The sequence below is a fragment of the Entelurus aequoreus genome, linkage group LG23 (genome assembly GCF_033978785.1).
Source record: "Entelurus aequoreus isolate RoL-2023_Sb linkage group LG23, RoL_Eaeq_v1.1, whole genome shotgun sequence".
Classification (NCBI taxonomy): domain Eukaryota; kingdom Metazoa; phylum Chordata; class Actinopteri; order Syngnathiformes; family Syngnathidae; genus Entelurus; species Entelurus aequoreus.
This window is the reverse complement of record NC_084753.1, coordinates 32,195,933-32,222,847: the sequence shown is the minus strand read 5'-3', so window position 1 is coordinate 32,222,847 and position 26,915 is coordinate 32,195,933. Positions and strand designations below refer to the sequence as shown.

General features: G+C 33.6%; 1 protein-coding gene across 3 annotated transcripts in view; it reads right to left on the bottom strand.

The window, feature by feature from the left end:
* Positions 1 to 26,915, bottom strand: part of emilin1a (elastin microfibril interfacer 1a) — a 175,910-nt gene that overhangs the window by 29,495 nt on the left and 119,500 nt on the right. For all 3 annotated transcript variants that reach the window (XM_062034675.1, XM_062034673.1, XM_062034674.1), the window contains 2 exons: positions 17,397 to 17,513; positions 9,069 to 9,256 (listed from right to left, as the gene is read on the bottom strand). In XM_062034675.1, coding sequence (XP_061890659.1) covers positions 9,069 to 9,256; positions 17,397 to 17,470 — 262 coding nt within the window. In that variant the 5' untranslated portion in view covers positions 17,471 to 17,513. The remainder of the gene's footprint in view (positions 1 to 9,068; positions 9,257 to 17,396; positions 17,514 to 26,915) is intronic.

Genomic DNA, 26,915 nt, shown 5'->3' with positions numbered 1-26,915 from the left:
AGCTAAAAAAATAGCAAAAAAACGTTAGCATGCTTATGTTCACACAAGTTAGCATAGCTAAGCATAAAACATTAGCATGCTTGAATAAAAGGGACATTAACATACTTCCAAAATGGCGCCAAGTATCAAAATTCATGACTTTTAGGGTTGAAACATACAAAATTTTCTAAAAACTAGCAAAAAAAACCGTTAGCATGCTTATGTTCACACAAGTTAGTATAGCTAAGCATAAAACGTTAAAGAAAAGAGACATTAACATACTTCCAAAATGGCGCCAAGTATCAAAATTCATGACTTTTAGGGTTAAAACATACGAAATTTGCTAAAAACTAGCAAAAAAAAAACGTTGCATGCTTATGTTCACACAAGTTAGCATAGCTAAGCATAAAACGTTAAGTAAAAGAGACATTAACATATTTCCAAAATGGCGCCAAGTATCAAAATTCATGACTTTTAGGGTTAAAACATACGAAATTTGCTAAAAACTAGCAAAAAAAAAACGTTGCATGCTTATGTTCACACAAGTTAGCATAGCTAAGCATAAAACGTTAAATAAAAGAGACATTAACATATTTCCAAAATGGCGCCAAGTATAAAAATTCATGACTTTTAGGGTTAAAACATAGTTAGCTAAAAACTAGCAAAAAAACCGTTAGCATGCTTATGTTCACACAAGTTAGCATAGCTAAGCATAAAACGTTAAATAAAAGAGACATTAACAAACTTGCAAAATGGCGCCAAGTATCAAAATTCATGACTTTTAGGGTTAAAATATACAAAGTTGGCTAAAAAATAGCAAAAAAAACGGTAGCATGCTTATGTTCCCACAAGTTAGCATAGCTAAGCATAAAACATTAGCATGCTTGAATAAAAGGGACATTAACATACTTCCAAAATGGCGCCAAGTATCAAAATTCATGACTTTTAGGGTTAAAACATACAACATTTGCTAAAAACTAGCAAAAAACACGTTAGCATACTTATGTTCACACAAGTTAGCATAGCTAAGCATAAAACGTTAAAGAAAAGAGACATTAACATACTTCCAAAATGGCGCCAAGTATCAAAATTCATGACTTTTAGGGTTGAACATACACAATTTGGTAAAAACTAACAAAAATCCATTAGCATGCTTATGTTACCACAAATTAGCATAGCTAAGCATAAAACGTTAGCACGCTTGAATAAAAGAGACATTAACATACTTCAAAATTCATGACATTTAGGGGTAAAACATACAAAATTTGCTAAAAACTAGCAACAATTCCATTAGCATGCTTAAGTTCACACAAGTTAGCATAGCTAAGCATAAAATGTTAAATAAAAGAGACATTAACATACTTCCAAAATGGCGCCAAGTATCAAAATTCATGACTTTTAGGGTTAAAACATACGAAATTTGCTAAAAACTAGCAAAAATTCCATTAGCATGCTCAAGTTCACACAAGATAGCATAGCTAAGCATAAAATGTTAAATAAAAGAGACATTAACATATTTCCAAAATGGCGCCAAGTATAAAAATGTATGACTTTTAGGATTAAAACATCCAAAATTAGCTAAAAACTAACAAAAAAATCCATTAGCATGCTTAAGTTCACACAAGTTAGCACAGGTAAGCATAAAATGAGTTAAATATTAAAATTAAAAAAATATATTAACTTGCTTAAGTCCACACAAGTTAGCAAATGTAAATGTTTTTAATTGTTTCCAAACGGTGTCTGTAACACGGCAGTAAAACGGGTCCGATCAAACAAAACAGAAGTCATGGTCATGGACACACTAGCTGCGGAAGCAGCTAAACAGACTCAATAACTCCACTTGGAGGTTTTGGAGAATTTACTGAGGAATTTGTGAAACTGAAACAATACAAAAAGACACTCATAGACGTGTTAGCATATTAGCTAATGCTAACGACGCTAGCTTGATTACAACAGCGCGTACAAATATGCATGAAAACACTCCTACAGACATGGGACGGTTTAGTAAGTAAGAATTGTTTTAGTATATGGTAAAAATGAAAAACCCATACGAGTAGAGACGCTGTGGACGGTTAGCAGACTGAACGGCACTTTTACTTCCAGTTCAAAGCTTCAACCAGCGCAATAGCACAACATTTCAGTGTATTTGCGTGTGTTGAATGAAACGATTTTCTTTTTGGCCTAGAAAAATCCAAAAATTACCGCACCGTATCATAAGCCGCAGGGTGCAAAGCGTTAATAAAAAGATATTTGAACCTACTGGATGTTAATAAAAGATCTTTGAACCTAATGGACGTTAATAAAATATCTTTGAACCCAATGGGCGTTAATAAAGGATCTTTGAACCTAATGGACGTTAATAAAGGATCTTTGAATCTCTATAAAAGATCTTTGAAACTTAATGGTTGTTAATAAAGGATCTTTGAACCTCTTTAAAGGATATTTGAACATAATGGATGTTAATAAAAGATATTTGAACCTAATGGACGTTAATAAAAGATCTTTGAACCCAATGGGCGTTAATAAGGGATCTTTGAACCTAATGGGCGTTAATAAAGGATCTTTGAATCTCTATAAAAGATCTTTGAAACTTAATGGATGTTAATAAAGGATCTTTGAATCTCTATAAAAGATCTTTGAAACTTAATGGATGTTAATAAAGGATCTTTGAATCTCTATAAAAGATCTTTGAAACTTAATGGATGTTAATAAAGGATCTTTGAACCTCTTTAAAGGATATTTGAACCTAATGGGTGTTAATAAAAGATATTTGAACCTAATGGACGTTAATAAAATATCTTTGAACCCAATCGGCGTTAATAAGGGATCTTTGAACCTAATGGGCGTTAATAAAGGATCTTTGAATCTCTATAAAAGATCTTTGAAACTTAATGGATGTTAATAAAGGATCTTTGAACCTCTTTAAAGGATATTTGAACATAATGGATGTTAATAAAAGATCTTTGAATCTAATGGATGTTAATAAAAGATCTTTGAACCTAATGGGCGTTAATAAAGGATCTTTGAATCTCTATAAAAGATCTTTGAAACTTAATGGATGTTAATAAAGGATCTTTGAACCTCTTTAAAGGATATTTGAACATAATGGATGTTAATAAAAGATCTTTGAATCTAATGGATGTTAATAAAAGATCTTTGAATCTAATGGGCGTTAATAAAGGATCTTTGAATCTCTATAAAAGATCTTTGAAACTTAATGGATGTTAATAAAGGATCTTTGAACCTCTTTAAAGGATATTTGAACATAATGGATGTTAATAAAAGATCGTTGAATCTAATGGATGTTAATAAAAGATCTTTGAATCTAATGGATGTTAATAAAAGATATTTGAACCTAATGGATGTTAATAAAAGATCTTTGAACCTAATGGACGTAACCTAATGGATGTTAATAAAGGATCTTTAAAAGATATTGGAACCTCGAATGCAGCTGAGATAGGCTCCAGAAAGGGACAAGCGGTAGAAAATGGATGGATGGATGTTAATAAAATATCTTTGAACCTGATGGGCGTTAATAAAGGATCTTTGAACCTAATGGACGTTAATAAAATATCTTTGAACCTGATGGGCGTTAATAAAGGATCTTTGAACCTAACGGACATTAATAAAAGATATTTGAACCTAATGGACGTTAATAAAATATCTTTGAACCTGATGGGCGTTAATAAAGGATCTTTGAACCTAATGGACGTTAATAAAGTATCTTTGAACCTGATGGCCGTTAATAAAGGATCTTTGAACCTAATGGACGTTAATAAAAGATCTTTTAACCTGATGGCCGTTAATAAAGGATCTTTGAACCTAATGGACGTTATTAAAATATATTTGAACCTAATGGACGTTAATAAAGGATCTTTGAACCTCTATAAAAGATATTTGAACCTCGAATTCAGCTGAGATAGGCTCCAGAAAGGGATAAGTGGTAGAAAATGGATGGATGGATGTATGTTAATAAAAGATATTTGAACATAATGGATGTTAATAAAGGATCTTTGAACCTAATGGACGTTAATAAAATATCTTTGAACCTGATGGACGTTAATAAAGGATCTTTGAACCTGATAGGCGTTAATAAAGGATCTTTGAACCTAATGGACGTTAATAAAAGATCTTTGAACCTAATGGACGTTATTAAAAGATATTTGAACCTAATGGACATTGATAAAGGATCTTTGAACCTGATGGCCGTTAATAAAGGATATTTGAACCTAATGGATGTTTATAAAGGATCTTTGAACCTAATGGACATTAATAAAATATATTTGTATCTGATGGGCGTTAATAAAGGATCTTTGAACCTAATGGACGTTAATAAAAGATCTTTGAAACTAATGGACGTTATTAAGAGATATTTGAACCTAATGGACGTAAATAAAGGATCTTTGAACCTAATGGACATTAATAAAGGATCTTTGAACCTAATGGATGTTAATAAAGTATCTTTGAACCTCTATAAAAGATGTTTGAACGTAATGCATGTTCATAAAAGATGTTTGAAACTTAATGGACGTTAATAAAGGATATTTGAACCTCTATAAAATATCTTTGAACCTAATGCATGTTGATAAAGGATCTTTGAACTTAATGGACGTTAATAAAAGATCTTTGAAAATATTTGAAATATGTGTTGGACATTTATTCTATAACATCCACAAAGTTCAGTGAGCAGGTTGTGTAATGTGTTTATGTTTGTCTATCAAAGAAGGATCCAGAAAAGTCCGTACGGACGGTTTTGGCTTCTGGTTCTGTTTGGGTGCAACAGATGCAGTCTGGCTCAGGGTGGAAGTTTCCGCTGCTTTCCATGTTAGGCCTCAGATAATGGAAAGAATGACATCAAGTCTGTGCCAAACAAAGGAAAAGTTCAAAGTCCAAATATAGTCTGGAATAATAGAAAATCAGCGGTCCAAACGCTGAACCTTGTCTTCTCTCTTTCCAAACCAACATCCACCAATCAGAGAACGGAGGTGCAAAACGGAGCAAATGCACTGAACAACTACATCATGAACAGAAAGTTCCAATTATTTGAAACGGCAGCTTTTATTGGTGCTTCTGAACTAATCTTTAACAAAAAAAACAAAAAATAATCTAATTCCATATATGATTTTCAACTTGTATCATATTTGATACAACAGGTCACAAAATATCATTGCAATTTAATGTTTTGTAACAAACCAAAACATAAACAATACACTTTTTAAAAATCATTTTCAAAGCACCTTCAATGTTGTTTTTATGTATTTTTTTAATGTGATTCATTTTTTTCTCTCCAAAAAAAATCAGAAGACTACAAAATGATACAGCAACCTGTATATGTATATTTTACTTCTAAATACACCATATTGTGTCATGTCCATCCATCCATCCATTTTCTACCGCTTGTCGGGGGTGTATATTGTGGCGTCCTGGAAGAGTTAGTGCTGCAAGGGATTCTGGGTATTTGTTCTGTTGTGTTTATGTTGTGTTACGGTGCGGATGTTCTCCCGAAATGTGTTTGTCATTCTTGTTTGGTGTGGGTTCACAGTGTGGCGCATATTTGTAACAGTGTTAAAGTTGTTTATACGGCCACCCTCAGTGTGACCTGTATGGCTGTTGACCAAGAATGCCTTGCATTTGTGTGTGTGTAAAAGCCGCATATATTATGTGACAGGGCCGGTACGCTGTTTGTATGGAGGAAAAGCGGGCGTGGCGACAGGTTGTAGAGGACGCTAAAGGCAGTGCCTTTAAGGCACGCCCCCAATATTGGCGTCCGGGTGGAAATCGGGAGAAATTCGGGAGAATGGTTGCCCCGGGAAATTTTCGGGAGGGGCACTGAAATTCTGGAGTCTTCTGGGAAAATCGGGAGGGTTGGCAAGTATGCCGCTTGTCCCTTTTTGTGATGTAAACATTATATTTGTTTATTTGAAACATCTAAAGACTGTACGTTGCTTCATGGTGTTTATAATGCATGGAATGCAATAAAATTGACTAATTTGGAGATACGTTACCTTTTATACCTGTTGTTTCTAATTTGATACACGCATTTTCAACACATTTTTACTATGAAATATGAAGTAATTTCACATTTAATCAACAAATTAACTGTTAATCCTGATGTGTCAGTAAAAAAAAAAAAAATTTTTTTCATAATTTATACCTTTAAATTTGGCAAAGTTTCTCTTAAAAATCAGGTGTTTCTGGTTTCTTCTTCGTGGCCATCTTGCAGGATGACTGGACAGACCGCTAATAGGTCAATACTGCCCCCATGTGGACTATACGTGTAATGCGTGCATCTGATCTGATACGTCAGACTTTTTTAGGACAAACTAATTACACTGATGAGGCAGAGGGCTCAAAAACGTATGTATCACTTCTGATACGTTTGAGGGCTAACCATCGATACGCTGACTTTTAAAGACGTTTTTGGAGTTAGAGAGTCTGTTTGTTGGGTTCGTCTATATTTGATCATTGAACTGCTGGCAAAAAAAAATCTAATTCCATATATGATTTTCAACTTGTATCATATTTGATACAACCGGTCACAAACTATCGTTGCAGTTTAATGTTTTATAACAAACCAAAACATAAACAATACACTTTTTAAAAATCATTTTCAAAGCACCTTCAATGTTGTTTTTATGTATTTTTTTAATGTGATGAATTTTTTCCTCTAAAAAAAAAATCAGAAACTACAAAATGATACAGCAAACTGTATATGTATATTTGACTTCTAAATACACCATATTGTGTCATGTAAACATTATATTTGTTTATTTGAAACATCTAAAGACTGTACATTGCTTCATGGTATTTATAAGGCATGAAATGCAATAAATTTGACTAATTTGGAGATACGTTACCTTTTATACCTGTTGTTTCTAATTTGATACACACATTTTCAACACATTTTTACCATGAAATATGAAGTAATTTCACATTTAATCAACAAATTAACTGTTCATACTGATGTGTCAGTAAAAAAAAAAAAAAATTTCATACCTTATACCTTTAAATTTGGCAAAGTTTCTCTTAAAAAAATCAGGTGTTTCTGGTTTCTTCTTCGTGGCCATCTTGCAGGATGACTGGACAGACCGCTAATAGGTCAATACTGCCCCCATGTGGACTATACGTGTAATGCATGCATCTGATCTGATACGTCAGACTTTTTTAGGACAAACTAATTACACTGATGAGGCAGAGGCCTCAAAAACGTATGCATCACTTCTGATACGTTTGAGGGCTAACCATCGATACGCTGACTTTTAATGACGTTTTTGGAGTTAGAGAGTCTGTTTGTTGGGTTCGTCTATATTTGATCATTGAACTGCTGGCAAAAAAAAAATCTAATTCCATATATGATTTTCAACTCGTATCATATTTGATACAACCGGTCACAAACTATCGTTGCAGTTTAATGTTTTATAACAAACCAAAACATAAACAATACACTTTTTAAAAATCATTTTCAAAGCACCTTCAATGTTGTTTTTATGTATTTTTTTAATGTGATGAATTTTTTTCTCTCAAAAAAAATCAGAAACTACAAAATGATACAGCAAACTGTATATGTATATTTGACTTCTAAATACACCATATTGTGTCATGTAAACATTATATTTGTTTATTTGAAACATCTAAAGACTGTACATTGCTTCATGGTATTTATAAGGCATGAAATGCAATAAATTTGACTAATTTGGAGATACGTTACCTTTTATACCTGTTGTTTCTAATTTGATACACACATTTTCAACACATTTTTACCATGAAATATGAAGTAATTTCACATTTAATCAACAAATTAACTGTTCATACTGATGTGTCAGTAAAAAAAATAATTTTTTTCATACCTTATACCTTTAAATTTGGCAAAGTTTCTCTTAAAAAAATCAGGTGTTTCTGGTTTCTTCTTCGTGGCCATCTTGCAGGATGACTGGACAGAGCGCTAATAGGTCAATACTGCCCCCATGTGGACTATACGTGCAATGCATGCATCTGATCTGATACGTCATACTTTTTAGGACAAACTAATTACACTGATGAGGCAGAAGGCTCAAAAACGTATGTATCACTTCTGATACGTTTGAGGGCTAACCATCGATACGCTGACTTTTAAAGACGTTTTTGGAGTTAGAGAGTCTGTTTCTTGGCCTTGTCTATATTTGATCATTGAACTGCTGGCAAAAATATCTAATTCCATATATGATTTTCAACTTGTATCATATTTGATACAACCGGTCACACGCTATCGTTGCAATTTAATGTTTTATAAAAAAAACAAAACATAAACAATACACTTTTTAAAAATCATTTTCAAAGCACTTTCAATGTTGTTTTTATGTATTTTTTTAATGTGATTAATTTTTTTCTCTCAAAAAAAAAATCAGAAGACTACAAAATGATACAGCAAACTGTATATGTATATTTGACTTCTAAATACACCATATTGTGTCATGTAAACATTATATTTGTTTATTTGAAACATCTAAAGACTGTACATTGCTTCATGGTATTTATAAGGCATGAAATGCAATAAAATTGACTAATTTGGAGATACGTTACCTTTTATACCTGTTGTTTCTAATTTGATACACACATTTTCAACACATTTTTACCATGAAATATGAAGTAATTTCACATTTAATCACCAAATTAACTGTTCGTACTGATGTGTCAGTAAAAAATAAAAAAAAATTCTTACCATATCCCTTTAAATTTGGCAAAGTTTCGCTTCAAAAATCAGGTGTTTCTGGGTTCTTCTTCGTGGCCATCTTGCAGGATGACTGGACAGACCGCTAATAGGTCAATACTGCCCCCGTGTGGACTATACGTGTAATGCATGCATCTGATCTGATCCGTCAGACTTTTTAGGACAAACTAATTACACTGATGAGGCAGAGGGCTCAAAAACGTATGTATCACTTCTGATACGTTCGAGGGCTAACCTGACTTTTAAAGACGTTTTTGGAGTTAGGGAGTCTGTTTGTTGGGTTCGTCTATATTTGATCATTGAACTGCTGGCACAGAAACTTCCGGGTCAAACAAGACAAAAGTTGACTGTAACAGCAAACAAGTATGACATCATGCGTTACCCTCTCCACTTTCTCCACCGCCGCCGGGTGTGTCGCCCGTCTGCGTGACGCCGGGCCGCTTGCTGTCGGTTGTTGCCCTCGGCCCTTCGTGGCAGTCCTCCCCCGAGTATCCATGGCAACACTTCCACTCCATCTCTGTCACCATCTTGTAGGCCACCTTGTACCTCGGCCTCCGGTACGTCCGGTACCTACCCGGCGGGCACAAGACATTGAAACAACGTTGACAACTTGTGAGATTGAGCAACTCAAACATAGCGTTAAAACAACGTGCTTTTTAACGACGTTTAATCAATGTTGGGTTCTGACGTTGATTTGAACATTGAAAATTGACGTTAATAAAGGATCTTTGAACCTAACGGATGTTAATAAAATATATCTGGACGAAGTGGCTGGGGAGAGGGAAGTCTGGGCTTCCCTGCTTAAGCTGCTGCCCCCGCGACCCGACCTCGGATAAGCGGTAGAAGATGGATGGATGGATGGATGGATGAACCTGATGGATGTTAATAAAGGATCTTTGAACCTCAATAAAGTATCTTTGAACCTAATGGACGTTCATAAAAGAGCTTTGAACTTAATGGACGTTAATAAAGGATCTTTGAACCTAATGGACGTTCATTAAATATCTTTGAACCTAATGGACGTTCATAAAATATATTTGAACCTAATGGACGCTGCTAATAAATTATCTTTGAACCTAATGGACATTAATAAAGGATCTTTGAACCTAATAGACGTTCATAAAATATCTTTGAACCTAATGGACGCTGCTAATAAATTATTTTTGAACCTAATGGACATTAATAAAGGATCTTTGAACCTAATGTATGTTATTAAAGGACCTTTGTATCTCTATAAAATAGATTTGAAACTTAATGGTTGTTAATAAAGGATCTTTGAACCTCTATGAAAGATCTTTGAACCTAATGGATGTTAATAAAAGATATTTAAATCTAATGGACGTTAATAAAAGATCTTTGAACCTAATGGACATTAATAAAGGATCTTTGAACCTAATGTATGTTATTAAAGGACCTTTGTATTTCTATAAAATAGATTTGAAACTTAATGGATGTTAATAAAGGATCTTTGAACCTCTATGAAAGATCTTTGAACCTAATGGATGTTAATAAAGGATCTTTGAACCTCTATGAAAGATCTTTGAACCTAATGGATGTTAATAAAAGATATTTAAATCTAATGGACGTTAATAAAAGATCTTTGAACCTAATGGACGTTAATAAAGGATCTTTGAATCTCTATGAAAGATCTTTGAAACTTTTAATGGATGTCAATAAAGGATCTTTGAACCTCTATAAAAGATATTTGAACCTAATGGATGTTAATAAAGGATCTTTGAACTTAATGGGCATTAATAAAATATATTTGAACCTAATGAACGTTATTATTTTAACCTAATGGACATTAATAAAGAATCTTTGAACCTAATGGATGTTAATAAAGGATCTTTGAACCTCTATAAAAGATCTTTAAAACTTAATGAATGTTAATAAAGAATCTTTGAACCAAATGAATGTTAATAAAGGATCTTTGAAACTAATGGACATTAATAAAGAATATTTGAACCTAATGGATGTTAATAAAGGATCTTTGAACCTCTATAAAAGATCTTTGAACCTAATGGATGTTAATAAAAGATCTTTGAACCTAATGGATGTTAATAAAGGATATTTGAACCTCTATAAAAGATCTTTAAAACTTAATGGATGTTAATAAAGAATCTTTGAACCAAATGAATGTCAATAAAGGATCTTTGAACCTTTATAAAAGATCTTTAAAATTTATGGACGTTAATAAAGGATCTTTGAACCTCTATAAAAGATCTTTAAAACTTAATGGACGTTAATAAAGGATCTTTGAAACTCTATAAAAGATCTTTAAAACTTAATGGACGTTAATAAAAGGATCTTTGAACCTCTATATATGATGTTTGAACGTAATGGATGTTAATAAAGGATCTTTGAACCTCTATAAAATATCTTTAAAACTTAATGGATGTTAATAAAGAATCTTTGAACCAAATGAATGTTAATAAAGAATCTTTGAACCTCTATACAAGATCTTTAAAACTTAATGGACGTTAATAAAGGATCTTTAAACCTCTATAATAGCTATTTAAACCTAATGGATGTTAATTAAGGATCTTTGAAAGTAATGGACGTTAATAAACTATTTTTGAATCTAATGGACGTTAATAAAGGATCTTTGAACCTAATGGATGTGAATAAAAGATATTCGAAACTTAATGCATGTTAATAAAGGCTCTTTGAACCTCCATAAAAGCTCTTTGAACCTAATGCATGTTAATAAAGGATCTTTGAATCTAATGCATGTTAATAAAACATCTTTGAAACTTAATGGATGTTAATAAAGGATCTTTGAACCACTATGAAAGCTCTTTAAACCTAATGCATGTTAATAAAAGATCTTTGAAACTTAATGGATGTTAATAAAGGATCTTTGAACCTCTATAAAAGCTATTTGAACCTAATGCATGTTAATAAAGGATCTTTGAACCTAATGCATGTTAATAAAACATCTTTGAAACTTAATGGATGTTAATAAATAATATTTGAGCCTCTACAAAAGCTCTTTGAACATAATGCATGTTCATAAAGGATCTTTGAACCTACAGAAGTGTGTTGACATGATTTCCTTCATTTGTTCCCAGATTGGTGACAAATATCCAGCAGAGAAGTCGACCGCCAAAGAAGAAACAATCTTTGGACATTTGCCAGAAGTTCTGAAGGTAAATCAGACTTTCTTACTTTGTTGTTTTCAATCCATCGTCACATAACACAAACGTGCTAACGATGACGTTAGCCAAACTACAACACAAAACCTGAACACGCGTTTTTACTCCTTACATGAAGAAATCTTGTCTCGGACACTTTGGACGTCTTACAAACACGGCAATCAAGAGTAATGCCTTTCAAATGTGAAGCTTGCTAACGAGCCTCCACTAGGACACTTGAGCAGGCTGCTAAAGTGTGTTTGTTTTACATTTGGGAAGAGACGAGAGCGTGAGAAGAATGAATACAACACCGTTACTCTCGGAGGATATATAAGAAAGAAACTACGGCGGGTGGAGGAGTTGTAAAGTGAGGAGAACAATCAAAGAAAGGAAAAAAAGCAAAGAAGGAAAATTGTTTTATAGTCAAACACTTTAAACTAACTCCTGTGTGTCCTTTGTCGTCATCACACCCTTTAAAGGGCAACTGCACTTGTTTGGAAATGTTGCCCATCATTCACAATCCTAATGTAAGACAAGAACACATGTTTTTATTTTTTCTATGCATTCTAAGTCGTAAAAAATGGCAAGTCAGAGGTGGCTAACAATGCCTCTAATAGTAGTACACTACTGCACCCATAAAATGATCTAAAAACATCCAAAAAGTGCCAACAATACCCCATTTACATGTGGTGACACCGAAGTGCCACTTAAGTGTCACAAAGGACATGTAAATAAACAAGCATTCATGTCACACTGGCACTTAAGTGTCACCCAAGTGTCACTTAAGTGCCATTTAAGTGATACTTGAGTGGCTTAAGCATTGAAAACATTAAAACAAGTGTCACAAAGTACATGTTGTAATTAAATAAGCATTCATGTCACTCACACTGGCACTAAAGTGTCACCCAAGTGTCACTTAAGTGCCATTTAAGTGATACTTGAGTGGCTTAAGCATTGAAAACATTAAAACAAGTGTCACAAAGTACATGTTGTAATTAAATAAGCATTCATGTCACTCACACTGGCACTAAAGTGTCACCCAAGTGTCACTTAAGTGCCATTTAAGTGATACTTGAGTGGCTTAAGCATTGAAAACATTAAAACAAGTGTCACAAAGTACATGTTGTAATTAAATAAGCATTCATGTCACTCACACTGGCACTAAAGTGTCACCCAAGTGTCACTTAAGTGCCATTTAAGTGATACTTGAGTGGCTTAAGCATTGAAAACATTAAAACAAGTGTCACAAAGTACATGTTGTAATTAAATAAGCATTCATGTCACTCACACTGGCACTAAAGTGTCACCCAAGTGTCACTTAAGTGCCATTTAAGTGATACTTGAGTGGCTTAAGCATTGAAAACATTAAAACAAGTGTCACAAAGTACATGTTGTAATTAAATAAGCATTCATGTCACTCACACTGGCACTAAAGTGTCACCCAAGTGTCACTTAAGTGCCATTTAAGTGATACTTGAGTGGCTTAAGCATTGAAAACATTAAAACAAGTGTCACAAAGTACATGTTGTAATTAAATAAGCATTCATGTCACTCACACTGGCACTAAAGTGTCACCCAAGTGTCACTTAAGTGCCATTTAAGTGATACTTGAGTGGCTTAAGCATTGAAAACATTAAAACAAGTGTCACAAAGTACATGTTGTAATTAAATAAGCATTCATGTCACTCACACTGGCACTAAAGTGTCACCCAAGTGTCACTTAAGTGCCATTTAAGTGATACTTGAGTGGCTTAAGCATTGAAAAGATTAAAACAAGTGTCACAAAGTACATGTTGTAATTAAATAAGCATTCATGTCACTCACACTGGCACTAAAGTGTCACCCAAGTGTCACTTAAGTGCCATTTAAGTGATACTTGAGTGGCTTAAGCATTGAAAACATTAAAACAAGTGTCACAAATAACATTTTGTAATTAAATAAGCATTCATGTCACTCACACTGGCACTAAAGTGTCACCCAAGTGTCACTTAAGTGCCATTTAAGTGATACTTGAGTGGCTTAAGCATTGAAAACATTAAAACAAGTGTCACAAAGTACATGTTGTAATTAAATAAGCATTCATGTCACTCACACTGGCACTAAAGTGTCACCCAAGTGTCACTTAAGTGCCATTTAAGTGATACTTGAGTGGCTTAAGCATTGAAAACATTAAAACAAGTGTCACAAAGAACATTTTGTAATTAAATAAGCATTCATGTCACTCACACTGGCACTAAAGTGTCACCCAAGTGTCACTTAAGTGCCATTTAAGTGATACTTGAGTGGCTTAAGCATTGAAAACATTAAAACAAGTGTCACAAAGTACATGTTGTAATTAAATAAGCATTCATGTCACTCACACTGGCACTAAAGTGTCACCCAAGTGTCACTTAAGTGCCATTTAAGTGATACTTGAGTGGCTTAAGCATTGAAAACATTAAAACAAGTGTCACAAAGAACATTTTGTAATTAAATAAGCATTCATGTCACTCACACTGGCACTAAAGTGTCACCCAAGTGTCACTTAAGTGCCATTTAAGTGATACTTGAGTGGCTTAAGCATTGAAAACATTAAAACAAGTGTCACAAAGAACATTTTGTAATTAAATAAGCATTCATGTCACTCACACTGGCACTAAAGTGTCACCCAAGTGTCACTTAAGTGCCATTTAAGTGATACTTGAGTGGCTTAAGCATTGAAAACATTAAAACAAGTGTCACAAAGTACATGTTGTAATTAAATAAGCATTCATGTCACTCACACTGGCACTAAAGTGTCACCCAAGTGTCACTTAAGTGCCATTTACAGTTGTTGTTTTTTACAGTCGCTAGGACACATTTCCCAATACTTAAGTCACTTTTTCAAAACTCTTCACACAGTTCTCCAAACCAACTTTCAGCTCGCCACATCAGTTCATTTCACTTCCAAAATGCACTAAAACTACCACATCACTTCATACATGTCTCAAATCAACTCATTCTTCCAGAACACTAAGAAAGGTCGACAGAATACAAACACACTTTTTTGACCTAAAAAACACAGTACACAGAGTTTTGGCGGTTATTGTGTCGAATTACTTCAGTGGGGGAAATACTGCATATTTCAGTTTTACTATAAAAAACTAAGTTGTCTTTGACAGAAAAGGCATAAAACCTTTTTGTTTTTTCAAACTTTATATCAACCTGAAGTTGATATACTGTACAGATTTACTGTAAGCGTTAAATAAATAAATAAATAATAATTTGACTTGTTTTTAAAATTTTAATGACTTAGGCCCTTTATGGTCCCCGGGAGCCCTAAAGGTAACAAACAAACAAAATCCATATATTTTGTTATGGTTTGAAAATTTTAAATATCCAAATGGACCCCGCATGCTTGAATTTTTCCGTGTGCGGCCCTCGGTGGAAAAAGTTTGGACACCCCTGCTTTAGCCCATTTATACTTGTCATGACTCGATCTGTGGCGTGGTTTGCTCTCCCGTGGTGCAAATGAATTGGACCATACGTGGCGTGCAGCAGGTGAGGACATGTTTAATATTTTAACTCAAAAAAAGGTACAAACAAAAAGCGCTCACAGCGGAGGTAAAAACTTGACTATGACAAAACAAAAGACTTGCACAAAGGCACAAAAACTATTCAACAAAAACTTACTTGGCATGAGAAGATCAGCGTGGACTATAGAAAAACGATGATAACATGAGCAGAGCATAAATGTGCGGAGAAGATGAATGTGTGAGGACGCCAGGACGAACAACAGAAACAGACAGATTTAAAGGCCTACTGAAATGAATTTTTTTTATTTAAACGGGGATAGCAGATCTATTCTATGTGTCATACTTGATCATTTCGCGATATTGCCATATTTTTGCTGAAAGGATTTAGTATAGAACAACGACGATAAAGATTGCAACTTTTGGTATCTGATAAAAAAAAAGGCTTGCCCCTACCGGAAGTAGCGTGACGTAGTCAGTTGAACATATACGCAAAGTTCCCTATTGTTTACAATGATGGCCGCATGAAGTGAGAGAGATTCGGACCGAGAAAGCGACAATTTCCCCATTAATTTGAGCGAGGATGAAAGATTTGTGGATGAGGAAAGTGCAAGTGAAGGACTAGTGGGGAGTTGAAGCTATTCAGATAGGGAAGATGCTGTGAGAGCCGGGGGTGACCTGATATTCAGCTGGGAATGACTACAACAGTAAATAAACACAAGACATATATATACTCTATTAGCCACAACACAACCAGGCTTATATTTAATATGCCACAAATTAATCCTGCATAAAAACACCTGCGTGTTTGTTACGCTAGCTCCTAGCTCCTCTGCTAGCTCCTAGCTCCATAGAACACGCCAATACAATTCAAACACCTGATCAACACACACAATCACTCAGCCCAAAAGACCGTTCACCTAACCCAAGGTTCATAAAGCTTATATATTTTTAAAAAGTTACGTACATACGCAAAAAAAAGCCAAAGCTGCATACTCACGGTAGCACGTCTGCGTCTTTGTCATCCAAATCAAAGTAATCCTGGTAAGAGTCTGTGTTGTCCCAGTTCTCTACAGGCGTCTGTGTATCCAAGTCAAAAGTCCTCCTGGTTAGAGTCTCTGTTATCCGAGTTCTTCCATCTTGACTGCATCTTCCGGGAATGTAAACAAAGAAGCGCCGGCTGTGTACTGTTGTTGCTGACTACGTTCGAAAAATACGTCCATTTCGCACCGACAACTTTCTTCTTTGCTTGCTCAGCTTCCTTCTCCATAATGCAATGAACATGATTGCAACAGATTCCCGAACACAGATGTCCAGAATACTGTGGAATTATGAAATGAAAACAGAGCTTTTTCGTATTGGCTTCAATGTGGAAGGCATACCCGTGTTCGCCGGGCTACGTCACGCGCATACGTCATCCTCAGAGGCGTTTCGAACCGGAAGTTTAGCGGCAAATTTAAAATGTCACTTTATAAGTTAACCCGGCCGTATTGGCATGTGTTATAATGTTAAGATTTCATCATTGATATATAAACTATCAGACTGCGTGGTCGGTAGTAGTGGCTTTCAGTAGGCCTTTAAATAGTGACGTGATCAGTGAAAACAGGTGCGTGACTCGAAACGTGAAACAGGTGCGTGACAAGACAGGTGAAAACTAATGGGTGACCATGGAAACCAAACCAAACAAGGAAGTGCAACCAGGAACTAAAAAAGAGTCCAAAAAACAAACACATGGCCAAAACAAAAACATGAACAGACATGACAATACTTCTGTTGTGCTCACTGTGTGAAGACTTTTGAAAAAGTGACCTGAGTATTGGGAAATGTGTCCTAGCGACAACATTGACAACATTAAAACAAGTGTCACAAAGTACATGTTGTAAATAAACAAGCATTCATGTCACACTTAGGTGGAAATTCAGTGGTACTTAATTGGACCACACCAACATCTTGACACCCTGAAAGAAATTATTTATATTGCAATGATTTCTTATGGGATATTTTCCACTTAACTGTGTGTGTGTGCGTGTTCGTGTGTGTGTGTGTGTGTGTGTGTGTGTGAGAGAGAGAGAAATAGTAACTCACGCCACTCGAGGACACTGTCCCCAGGTGCAGCGCTGATAGTCGGGCTTGATGTAGGTCTCCACGCCGTCCTCCATCACACAGCTGACGGTGCGCGTCAGCACGTACGCACACCAGTTCCTGTCGTGTCAAGAAATAAAACACAGACAGAAGGAAATTACACCTTTTTTTTTTTTTGGGTTTGTTTTACCAGAAATATTGAGTGGGACAAGCTGCTCTTGGCTTGAAAACAGGAAGAGTTTGAGATCAGACCTCAAACCAGGAGGATTATTTTCTACATCGGAGACGTCCTCTGGTGAAAAATGTCCCATCAGATCAGGACAAGTTCACCAACCCCACAATGGACGCATTGTGTGTTCGCCAACAGTGTCACTAATTATATCATGAATGAAGAAGACTTTTATATAATAATAGCATGAATGAATGAATAATACTTTTATATAATAATATCATAAATGAATGAATACTACTTTTAGATAATAATATAATGAATAAATGAATAAGACTTTTATATAATAATATAATAAATTAATGAATAAGACTTTTATATAATAATATAATGAATAAATAAGACTTTTATATAATAATAAAATGAATGAATAATACTTTTATATAATAATATCATGAATGAATACGACTTTTATATAATAATATAATGAATGAAAGAATAAGACTTTTTCCATAATAATATAATGAATGAATATTACTTTTGTATAATAATATAATGAATGAATGAATAAGACTTTTATAAAATAATATAATGAATGAATGAATAAGACTTTTATATAATAATATAATGAATGAATGAATAAGACTTTTCTATAATAATATAATGAATAAATGAACAATACGTTTATATAATAATATAATGAATGAATGAATAATACTTTTATATAATAATATCATGAATGAATAAATAAGACTTTTATATGATAATATAATGAATGAATGAATGAATAAGACTTTTATATAATAATATAATGAATGAATATTACTTTTATATAATATAATGAATTAATGAATAAGACTTTTATAAAATAATAATGAATGAATGAATAAGACTTTTATATAATAATATCATGAATGAATGAATAAGACTTTTATATAATAATATAATGAATAAATGAACAATACTTTTATATAATAATTTAAAGAATGAATGAATAATGCTTTTATATAATAATATCATGAATGAATACGACTTTTATATGATAATATAATGAATGAATGAATGAATAAGACTTTTATATAATAATATAATGAATGAATACTACTTTTATATAATAATATAATGATTGAATGAATACTACTTTTATATAATATCATGAATGAATGAATGAATAAGACTTTTATATAATATAATGAATGAATGAATACAACTTTTATACAATAATATAATGAATGAATATTACTTTTATATAATAATATGATGAATGAATGAATAAGACTTTTATATAAAAATATAATGCATGACTATTACTTTTATATAATAATATAATGAATGAATGAATAAGACTTTTATATAATAATATAATGAATGAATATTACTTGTATATAATAATATAATGACTGAATGAATAAGACTTTTATAAAATAATATAATGAATGAATATTACTTGTATATAATAATATAATGACTGAATGAATAAGACTTTTATAAAATAATATAATGAATGAAAGTATAAGACTTTTATATAATAATATCATGAATGAATGAATAAGACTTTTATATAATAATATAATGAATGAATGAATAAGACTTTTGTATACTAACATAATGAATTAATAATACTTTCATATAATAATATCATGAATAAATGAATAAGACCTTTATATAATAATATAATGAATGAATGAATGAGATTATCCAGAATTCACAGTTTTCCAGGACATTCTCCCCATTGAAAATGAACGGGCCAATTTTCAAACATGCACAATTCCCACATTTCTCACAGATTGGAACCCTTCTAACATCCACACACTCCACTCACCTTGGACATTCAAACTACCATTTTCCAAGTTCAAAACATTTCCAGGAATTCCCAGAATTCCCGGTTTTCAGAAACCCTATTTTCACCTCTTCCTGGAAAGTTTTCACGGTCCACATTTTTTAACCGTTTTGACAATTCCCATTGGCGTTGTTAGGCCTATTTTAGGGGGGCTCAAGCCCCTCTAAAATATTCTTAAGCCCCCCTAAATAATTTGGTGTTAAAAAAAAAAAAAGAAAAAAAAACTTTTTTTTTTTTTTTTTTTAATTTAATTTAATTTTTTTACAAATACATGCCGACATATTCATTATAAAGTGGCCCGAATATGAGTTTAAATAAATAATCATATAACCTGTCATTATTCACTCAGTTTCCCCTCACTTCATAGCGTAAGGTATAGGTTTAGTGCGTCGGTATCCAATCCATTCCACTTGTTCATATACAAAATGCCCACATCACTCAAAACCCAGTCCGCATTTTCTCTGCGACCTTGCTTGCGGACTTGCGGTCCTGCAAGTGTACGAACCACATTAGCACACAGCACTGCAGATTGCAGAACAAGAACGTGAACGGACGCAAAATGGTCATAAACGTTTTCAAGAAAGTAAGTATACATCACTGCTTGTAGTAAAATGTATTAGCTCCACTTTACACCTGGTCTGTGTTTGACAAAAAGTTACATTCCCGCTCTAAATACACCATCTTTGTAGTCATTTTTCTCCTGCGTGGACTTCCGTCTTCCTTGAATGAGTGAAGCTGCATGAAACCTTGTGTCTGCAATTGTAAATAATTTAGTTTTTAAGTTTTGTCTTTCTTGTAGAATCTATACAAAGTAATATACATTAGCCTATTGTTAAAATAATGGAAAAAAACATTAAATATATTTGTTTTATTGTATTGTTACATTAATAGCTGTTGTATTATTATAGGATGGCTTGTTAAACATTTCATAGGATTTTCAGAGGGTGGAAAAACCAAGACATTTAATATAAAATGTAAAATGAATAAATACATAAAAATAAAAACTGGTTAAAAGCCATCGTCCCGGAGAGCATTTCATTTCGTCCCGTGCATTTTTTTTTACCGTCCCCGGGACGACGGGACTACGTTATTCTCAAACCCTGGAAGTTGCATTTTATTGTTTGCATTATTTGTTTCAGCATTGCACTTTGAAGATGGTCCCTCAGCTCTTTGACAGCTTTGGCTCTTTTTCAGATCAGCAGGGACTCTAAGTCTTTCTTATTTACAGTATATATAAACGTTTCTCATTTCTATTCAGACTTCCATATATATTTAATTTCCTTAACGGCTTGCCATAATATATATATATATATATATATATATATATATATATATATATATATATATATATATATATATATATATATATATATATATATATATATATATATATATATATATATATATATATAAGCCAAATTATCCCGATCCAGATATTACTTTAATTCAAGTAATTAAGTAAGATTTCCAGGGCTTTAATTTACAACCATTTTAGTCACATATGTGCCCAAAATGTAATGTGTGCAACTTCAAAATATTTGGGAACCAACAATTATTGAATTGTGAGCGAAAGTTGTGGCATTAGCCTGTATGTTGTGAATGAATAACATAGAGGCTAATGCCATGACTTTTATTGTGTTTCAGTGTATCTTGAAGGATCATGCAAGTCATTGTTTCTTGTTGATGCGGTAAACAAAATGTCACTGTGCAAACCCATGTTTGTTGTTGTACTGAACACAGATTGAAAGTAAACCCACTGAAATAATAATAATAATAACAATGAATCATTTCTAAGTCTTTGTTAGCCGTTTGTGAAGTTTTGTGCTCGTGTGCTACGTTCGCTCGCATCCTGTGCATCTCCTGGGGGCTAAGCCCCCCGCTGTCCTTAAAAGCTAGTGACGCCCCTGACCATTCCGCCTTCAGAACATTCCTCTTCAACAAAACTACCCTTTTTTCTTTCCGTACAAATTTCCCGGTTTTCCAGACATTCCAGGAATTCCGAAATACCCATTTCAATTGCAACTGTTACTACGTCAACATTTTTCAACCGATTCAAAAAATTCCAACACCTACCCATTCATATTATCTAGGACAATTGTGCTAGTATCAATATTTTCCAAAATTACCGGATTTCCCGAAATTCCCAAATGTCCAGGGAATTCCAAATCAAATGAACGGGAACATTTCCAAACAGTTGTCTCGGTTTTTAAACCCAAATCCGACCTTTCAACCATCCACCCACACTGCTCTTCCCATATATCGAACACAAAACACGTTATCCCTTTACCAAAATTCCCCGTTTTCCCGGAATTTCCAGTAATTTTCTCCCTATTAACAATGAATGGGAACTATACAGTCTAATGAAAACATTTCTAATCCGATTCGAACCGTTCCACCATCCACACACTCCACTCACCTTGGACATTCAAACTACCATTTTCCAAGTTCAAAACAGTTCCAGGAATTCCCAGAATTCCCGGTTTTCCGAAACCCTCGTTTCATCTCTTCCTGGAAAGTTTTCACAGTCCACATTTTTTAACCGTTTTGACCATTCCGCCTTCAAAACCTTCCTCTTCAACAAAACTACCCTTTTTTCTTTCCGTACAAATTCCCGGTTTTTCCAGACATTCCAGGAATTCCGAAATACCCATTTCAATTCAAACTGTTACTACGTCAACATTTTTCAACCGATTCAAAAAATTTCAACACCAACCAATTCATATCATCTAGGACAGGGGTCGGCAACCCAAAATGTTGAAAGAGCCATATTGGACCAAAAATACAAAAACAAATCTGTCTGGAGCCGCAAAAAATTAAAAGCTATATTACATACAGACAGTGTGTCATGAGATATACATTTAATTAAGAGGACTTAAAGTAAACTAAATGACCTCAAATATAGCTACGAATGAGGCATAATGATGCAATATGTACATATAGCTAGCCTAAATAGCATGTTAGCATCGATTAGCTTGCAGTCATGCAGTGACCAAATATGTCTGATTAGCACTCCACACAAGTCAATAACATCAACAAAACTCACCTTTGTGCACTCACGCACAACGTTAAAAGTGTGGTGGACAAAATGAGACAGAAAAAGAAGTGGCATGAAACACGTCCTAGAAAGTCGGAGAAAGTAATACATGTAAACAAACTATACGGTGAGTTCAAGGACCGCCAAAATTAGTAGGACAAAACGGCGCTCGCCAAATACTCGAATCAGTGAAGCATGTTTAATATAAACAGTGTGCTTTATAACAATTAGGGAGGTTTGTGTCATGTTTGTCCTCCTACAGAAACCATACTAAAACAAAAAAATAGATTTTTTTCCCCCTCATCTTTTTCCATTCTTCATACATTTTTGAAAAATCTCCAGAGAGCCACTAGGGCGGCGCTAAACAGCCGCATGCGGCTCTAGAGCCGCGGGTTGCCGACCCCCGATCTAGGACATTTGTGCTAGTATCAATAATTTCCCAAATTCCTGGTTTTCCCAATTTTAGTTAATATTAATTTCTTGTATGCTGTATTATTTCCTGTCCTGTCCTGTCCGTCCACTAGCTTGCCATCTCTGCATCCTGGGGTCCATACATACACTGAAATGTAACAAAAAAACAATACAAAGTACTATACAACCCCTGGGAGCCACAATTTGGACACTTCTGGTCTAGACGCCACAATGACACACTGACTTCTCTGACGTTTGCTTTTCCGTCTTTCCGTCAGCGTCCTCAAACGCCACACAATCCACAAGAGGAGCATTTAGTTGGAAAATCCTGGTGTGTGTGCGTTTTTAGGCGTATGCCCTGTGCTTGAAAAGAAAGCACAGTAGTTTGTTTACGTGCACGCCTGCATGTGTTCTGTGTGCACGTTTGCCGTCGAACAGGTGTGACCTTTGACCTTATTCCTGTTGTCAAACATTCCATAAAGTCATCCGCCAAAGAAAGCACAATATCATCAACCAGAATTTGCAATTCCGGTTGGAATGGCGTGTGAATGTCGTGTGTACACGTGAGTGGAAGTGACATGCTTGAATGTCCAGGGTGAGTGGAGTGTGTGGATGTTGGAAGGGTTACAATCGGATGAGAAACGTGGGATATGGAGAGGTTTGTATATTGCCCATTCATTGTTAATGGGGGGAAATTCCTGGAAATTACGGGTAATCAGGGAATTTTCGGAACCGGGAAACATGCTGGCTTGAATGTCCAGTCCAATTTTGAGAATTTAGGGCATTGTAGAACTATGAATGTGTCCATTTATTGAAATGGGAATTTCCTGGAAATTTGGGAATTTTGTGAAAACCGGGAATTTTTGAAAATATTGAAACTAGCACAAATGTCCTAGATGTTATGAATGGGTTGGTATTTTTCATTTTCAAAACCAATACAATATATATGCTTGTTTAACCTTTAGGGCTCCCCTCAAGTTTGGTCTCATTAAAGGTCCCAGTCATAAAAATGTAAACATATATTATTATTATTATCATCATTGTTATTATTATTACTATTATTATTATTATTATTATTCAAGGCTTAAATCTCTAGATCAACTTCAGGCCTATCTGTCGATATAAAGTTATTATTTTTAAAAAAAATAATTATATATATATATATATATATATATATTATGCCTTTTTTGTCAAAACACTATTTTATGGCAAACACACAAAATATGAGATATTTTCCCCAAAGAATATTCCAAAGTGCAATATTTGATGTGAAGTAATTGGAGCCTTAAATATGTCAATAATTCATAACAACATTGATTTTTTTTCAACCTTGGAAAGGACTTTTTGTTACACAGTAATTATTCAAATATCATTATTGTATCGGTCGATATGAATCTTTATTGATATTTCTAATGAACTATGGAAAATTAGGAGCGGGATAAGAATATATTTTATTTGAAATGTAACTTTCTCTCATTATAATCCCTCAGCAATCAAGGCAGAAAGGAAAGAAAATCTAAACAAGATATTAAAATCACATTGAACACTTAATAAGTTCTTTAAAAAAAAGAAATATGTAAGAAATGCTTCATAAAGTGTAAGGAAATAGTGCAAAGTGTGAAAATGTAAATATAGAGAAAGAAGAACTATTTTCTGCAGGTTTAGTTCTAGGAAATAACGTCTGTGTAACATTAATTTGCCCTGTTATTCTTATTTAACCACGGAAATTACTTTTTGTTACGCAGCAATTATTCAAATATCATTATGTTATCGGTTGATATCAATAATTATTGATATTTTTTATGACTTATGGAAAATTAGGAGCAGGATAAAAATATATTCTATTTGAAAGGTAACTTCCTCTGATTATAATCCTCTCAGCTATCAAGGCAGAAAGGAAATGTCAACACAAGCATGGAAAACACCCAAACAATGTCAACAAAATAGCAAAATCACATTGAACACTTAACAAAATGAAGGTGCAGAAATAAGAAATATGTAAGAAATGCTTGATAAAGTGTAAAAAAATAGTGCAAAGTGTGAAAAGGTAAACATAGAGAAACCTGAGAAGAATTATTTTCTGCAGGTTCATTGTAAGGAAATAACGGCTGTGTAACATGTATTTGGTCTTTTTTTTTATCTATGGAAAGGAATTGTTGCTATGCAGTAACTATTTAAATATTATTATTCCATCCATCCATCCATCCATCCATTATTATATCGGTCGATATTGATAATTATTGAAGTTTTTTATGACCTATGGAAAATAAGGAGCAAGATAAAAATATATTTTATTTGAAATGTAACCTTTTCTGATTATAATCCCTCAACAATCAAGGCAGAAAGGAAAGAAAATGTAAATAACACCTAGTGGTCATAATAATTCATGACGTTTAGCTAATGACGCAGTAATTTGAATGATGCGGACACGTTTGTTACTGGATTCTTTCTAACTTGAGACTTTGTACGTGTAAGTAATATGCAACTATAATTATTTGACACTTGTTTATATTGACAAATGTCACCTTTTATTATTAGGTTGTGTGCAATTGTGTGCTTAGCTGTTGTGTAGCTGCCAGCTCCTAGTAGCCTATAGCCTTAGCATGTCTACCTTTTGTAAATGACTTGTTTAAAATAGGAGCAATATTGTTCAATGATTATTACGCATGTCTAGCTTGTGTGCTATTGTGTGCTTAGCTGTTGTGTAGCTGCTAATAGACAAGTTGTCCAGGACGTTCACTATCTTATTTCATGTATAAACTATTATTTGATTACAAAATGAAGCGTATGTCTACTGCGTCATAAGATTTGACGTTCAAGTAAAGCAACTAATGACATTTTCTTTGTGCTCCCCTTTATTTTGAAAAGTACGGAAAGACATTTTGATAAAACCTCGGTGTGGGCACAACACTAATCATTCTTTTCGGACTTCTTAAGGGCTCTGCTTGAAGCAAGAGCTCGGAAGGAGCTGAAGTGAAGGTGAAAATGTTGGAATGAGGTTTTGAAGAGTCACTAGGAGCTCTCTCTGTGTTCAGACCTTTTCATTAGACTTCAAGGAAAGACTTCAAGGAGTTCGTGTGCCTCTATGGATGAACTTTGACCCCCAGGTTAAGCATCCCTCCAGTGTCTAAAGGTATACCTCTGCACACACACACACGCACACACACACACATTCTTGTATTTGTCACCTTCTTGAGACCTCCGAAAAATGCCTAGCTCTTTAGGACCACCCTTTGTAGGTATATAAAGATGTGTATTTACAATATTAATAATATATACGTACTATGCTAAGATAAACAAGCTTGTTGTGAAAAATGAGTTGGAATTTCACAATAAAAAGGTCACATTTTCACAAGAAAAACTTAGAATTTTGGCAGTGTTATAATAAGAGTCGTCATTTTACTCAACGCGAGTCAAAATTTTACAAGAAAAACTGACCATTTGTGCAATGTTATGATAAAAGTTGGAATTTTACTCAATAACAGTCGCAATTTTGCAAGAAAAGCTTAAAATGTTGGCAATTTTATGAAAGAGTCGAAATTTTACCCGACAAAAGTCACAATTTTATAAGAAAACTTTAAAATGTTGGCAATAATAATAATCGGAATTTTACTTGGCTAAATTATGACAAATGTCATAATTTTACTCAAATAATGTCACAGAACAACACAAAAATTGGCAATATTGTGATAAAAGTCTGAATTTCATATGACATGTCACCATTTTGCATTAAAAAGTAATGATTTTACATACAAAACTAATATGTTTACGAGAAAATATTGCAATATAACAGAAACAGAAATAATATGAGAAATTGTTCCCAATTTTATAAGAAAGAAGTCGACACATTGTGAGAAAAAGACTGCTTTTAGTTAATTTATAATTTTTTTGGAATTTTTGGGTCTTTAATCTTCATTATTTACTTCAAGTTATTACAGTATATATAATAACAAGTGTGTGTAAGAAATGCGCCCCCATCGGCCAAAATTAATTTAAAAAAATAAATAAATAAATAAAATTTAAAAAAATACAAAATAAATAAATATATATATATTATATATATATATT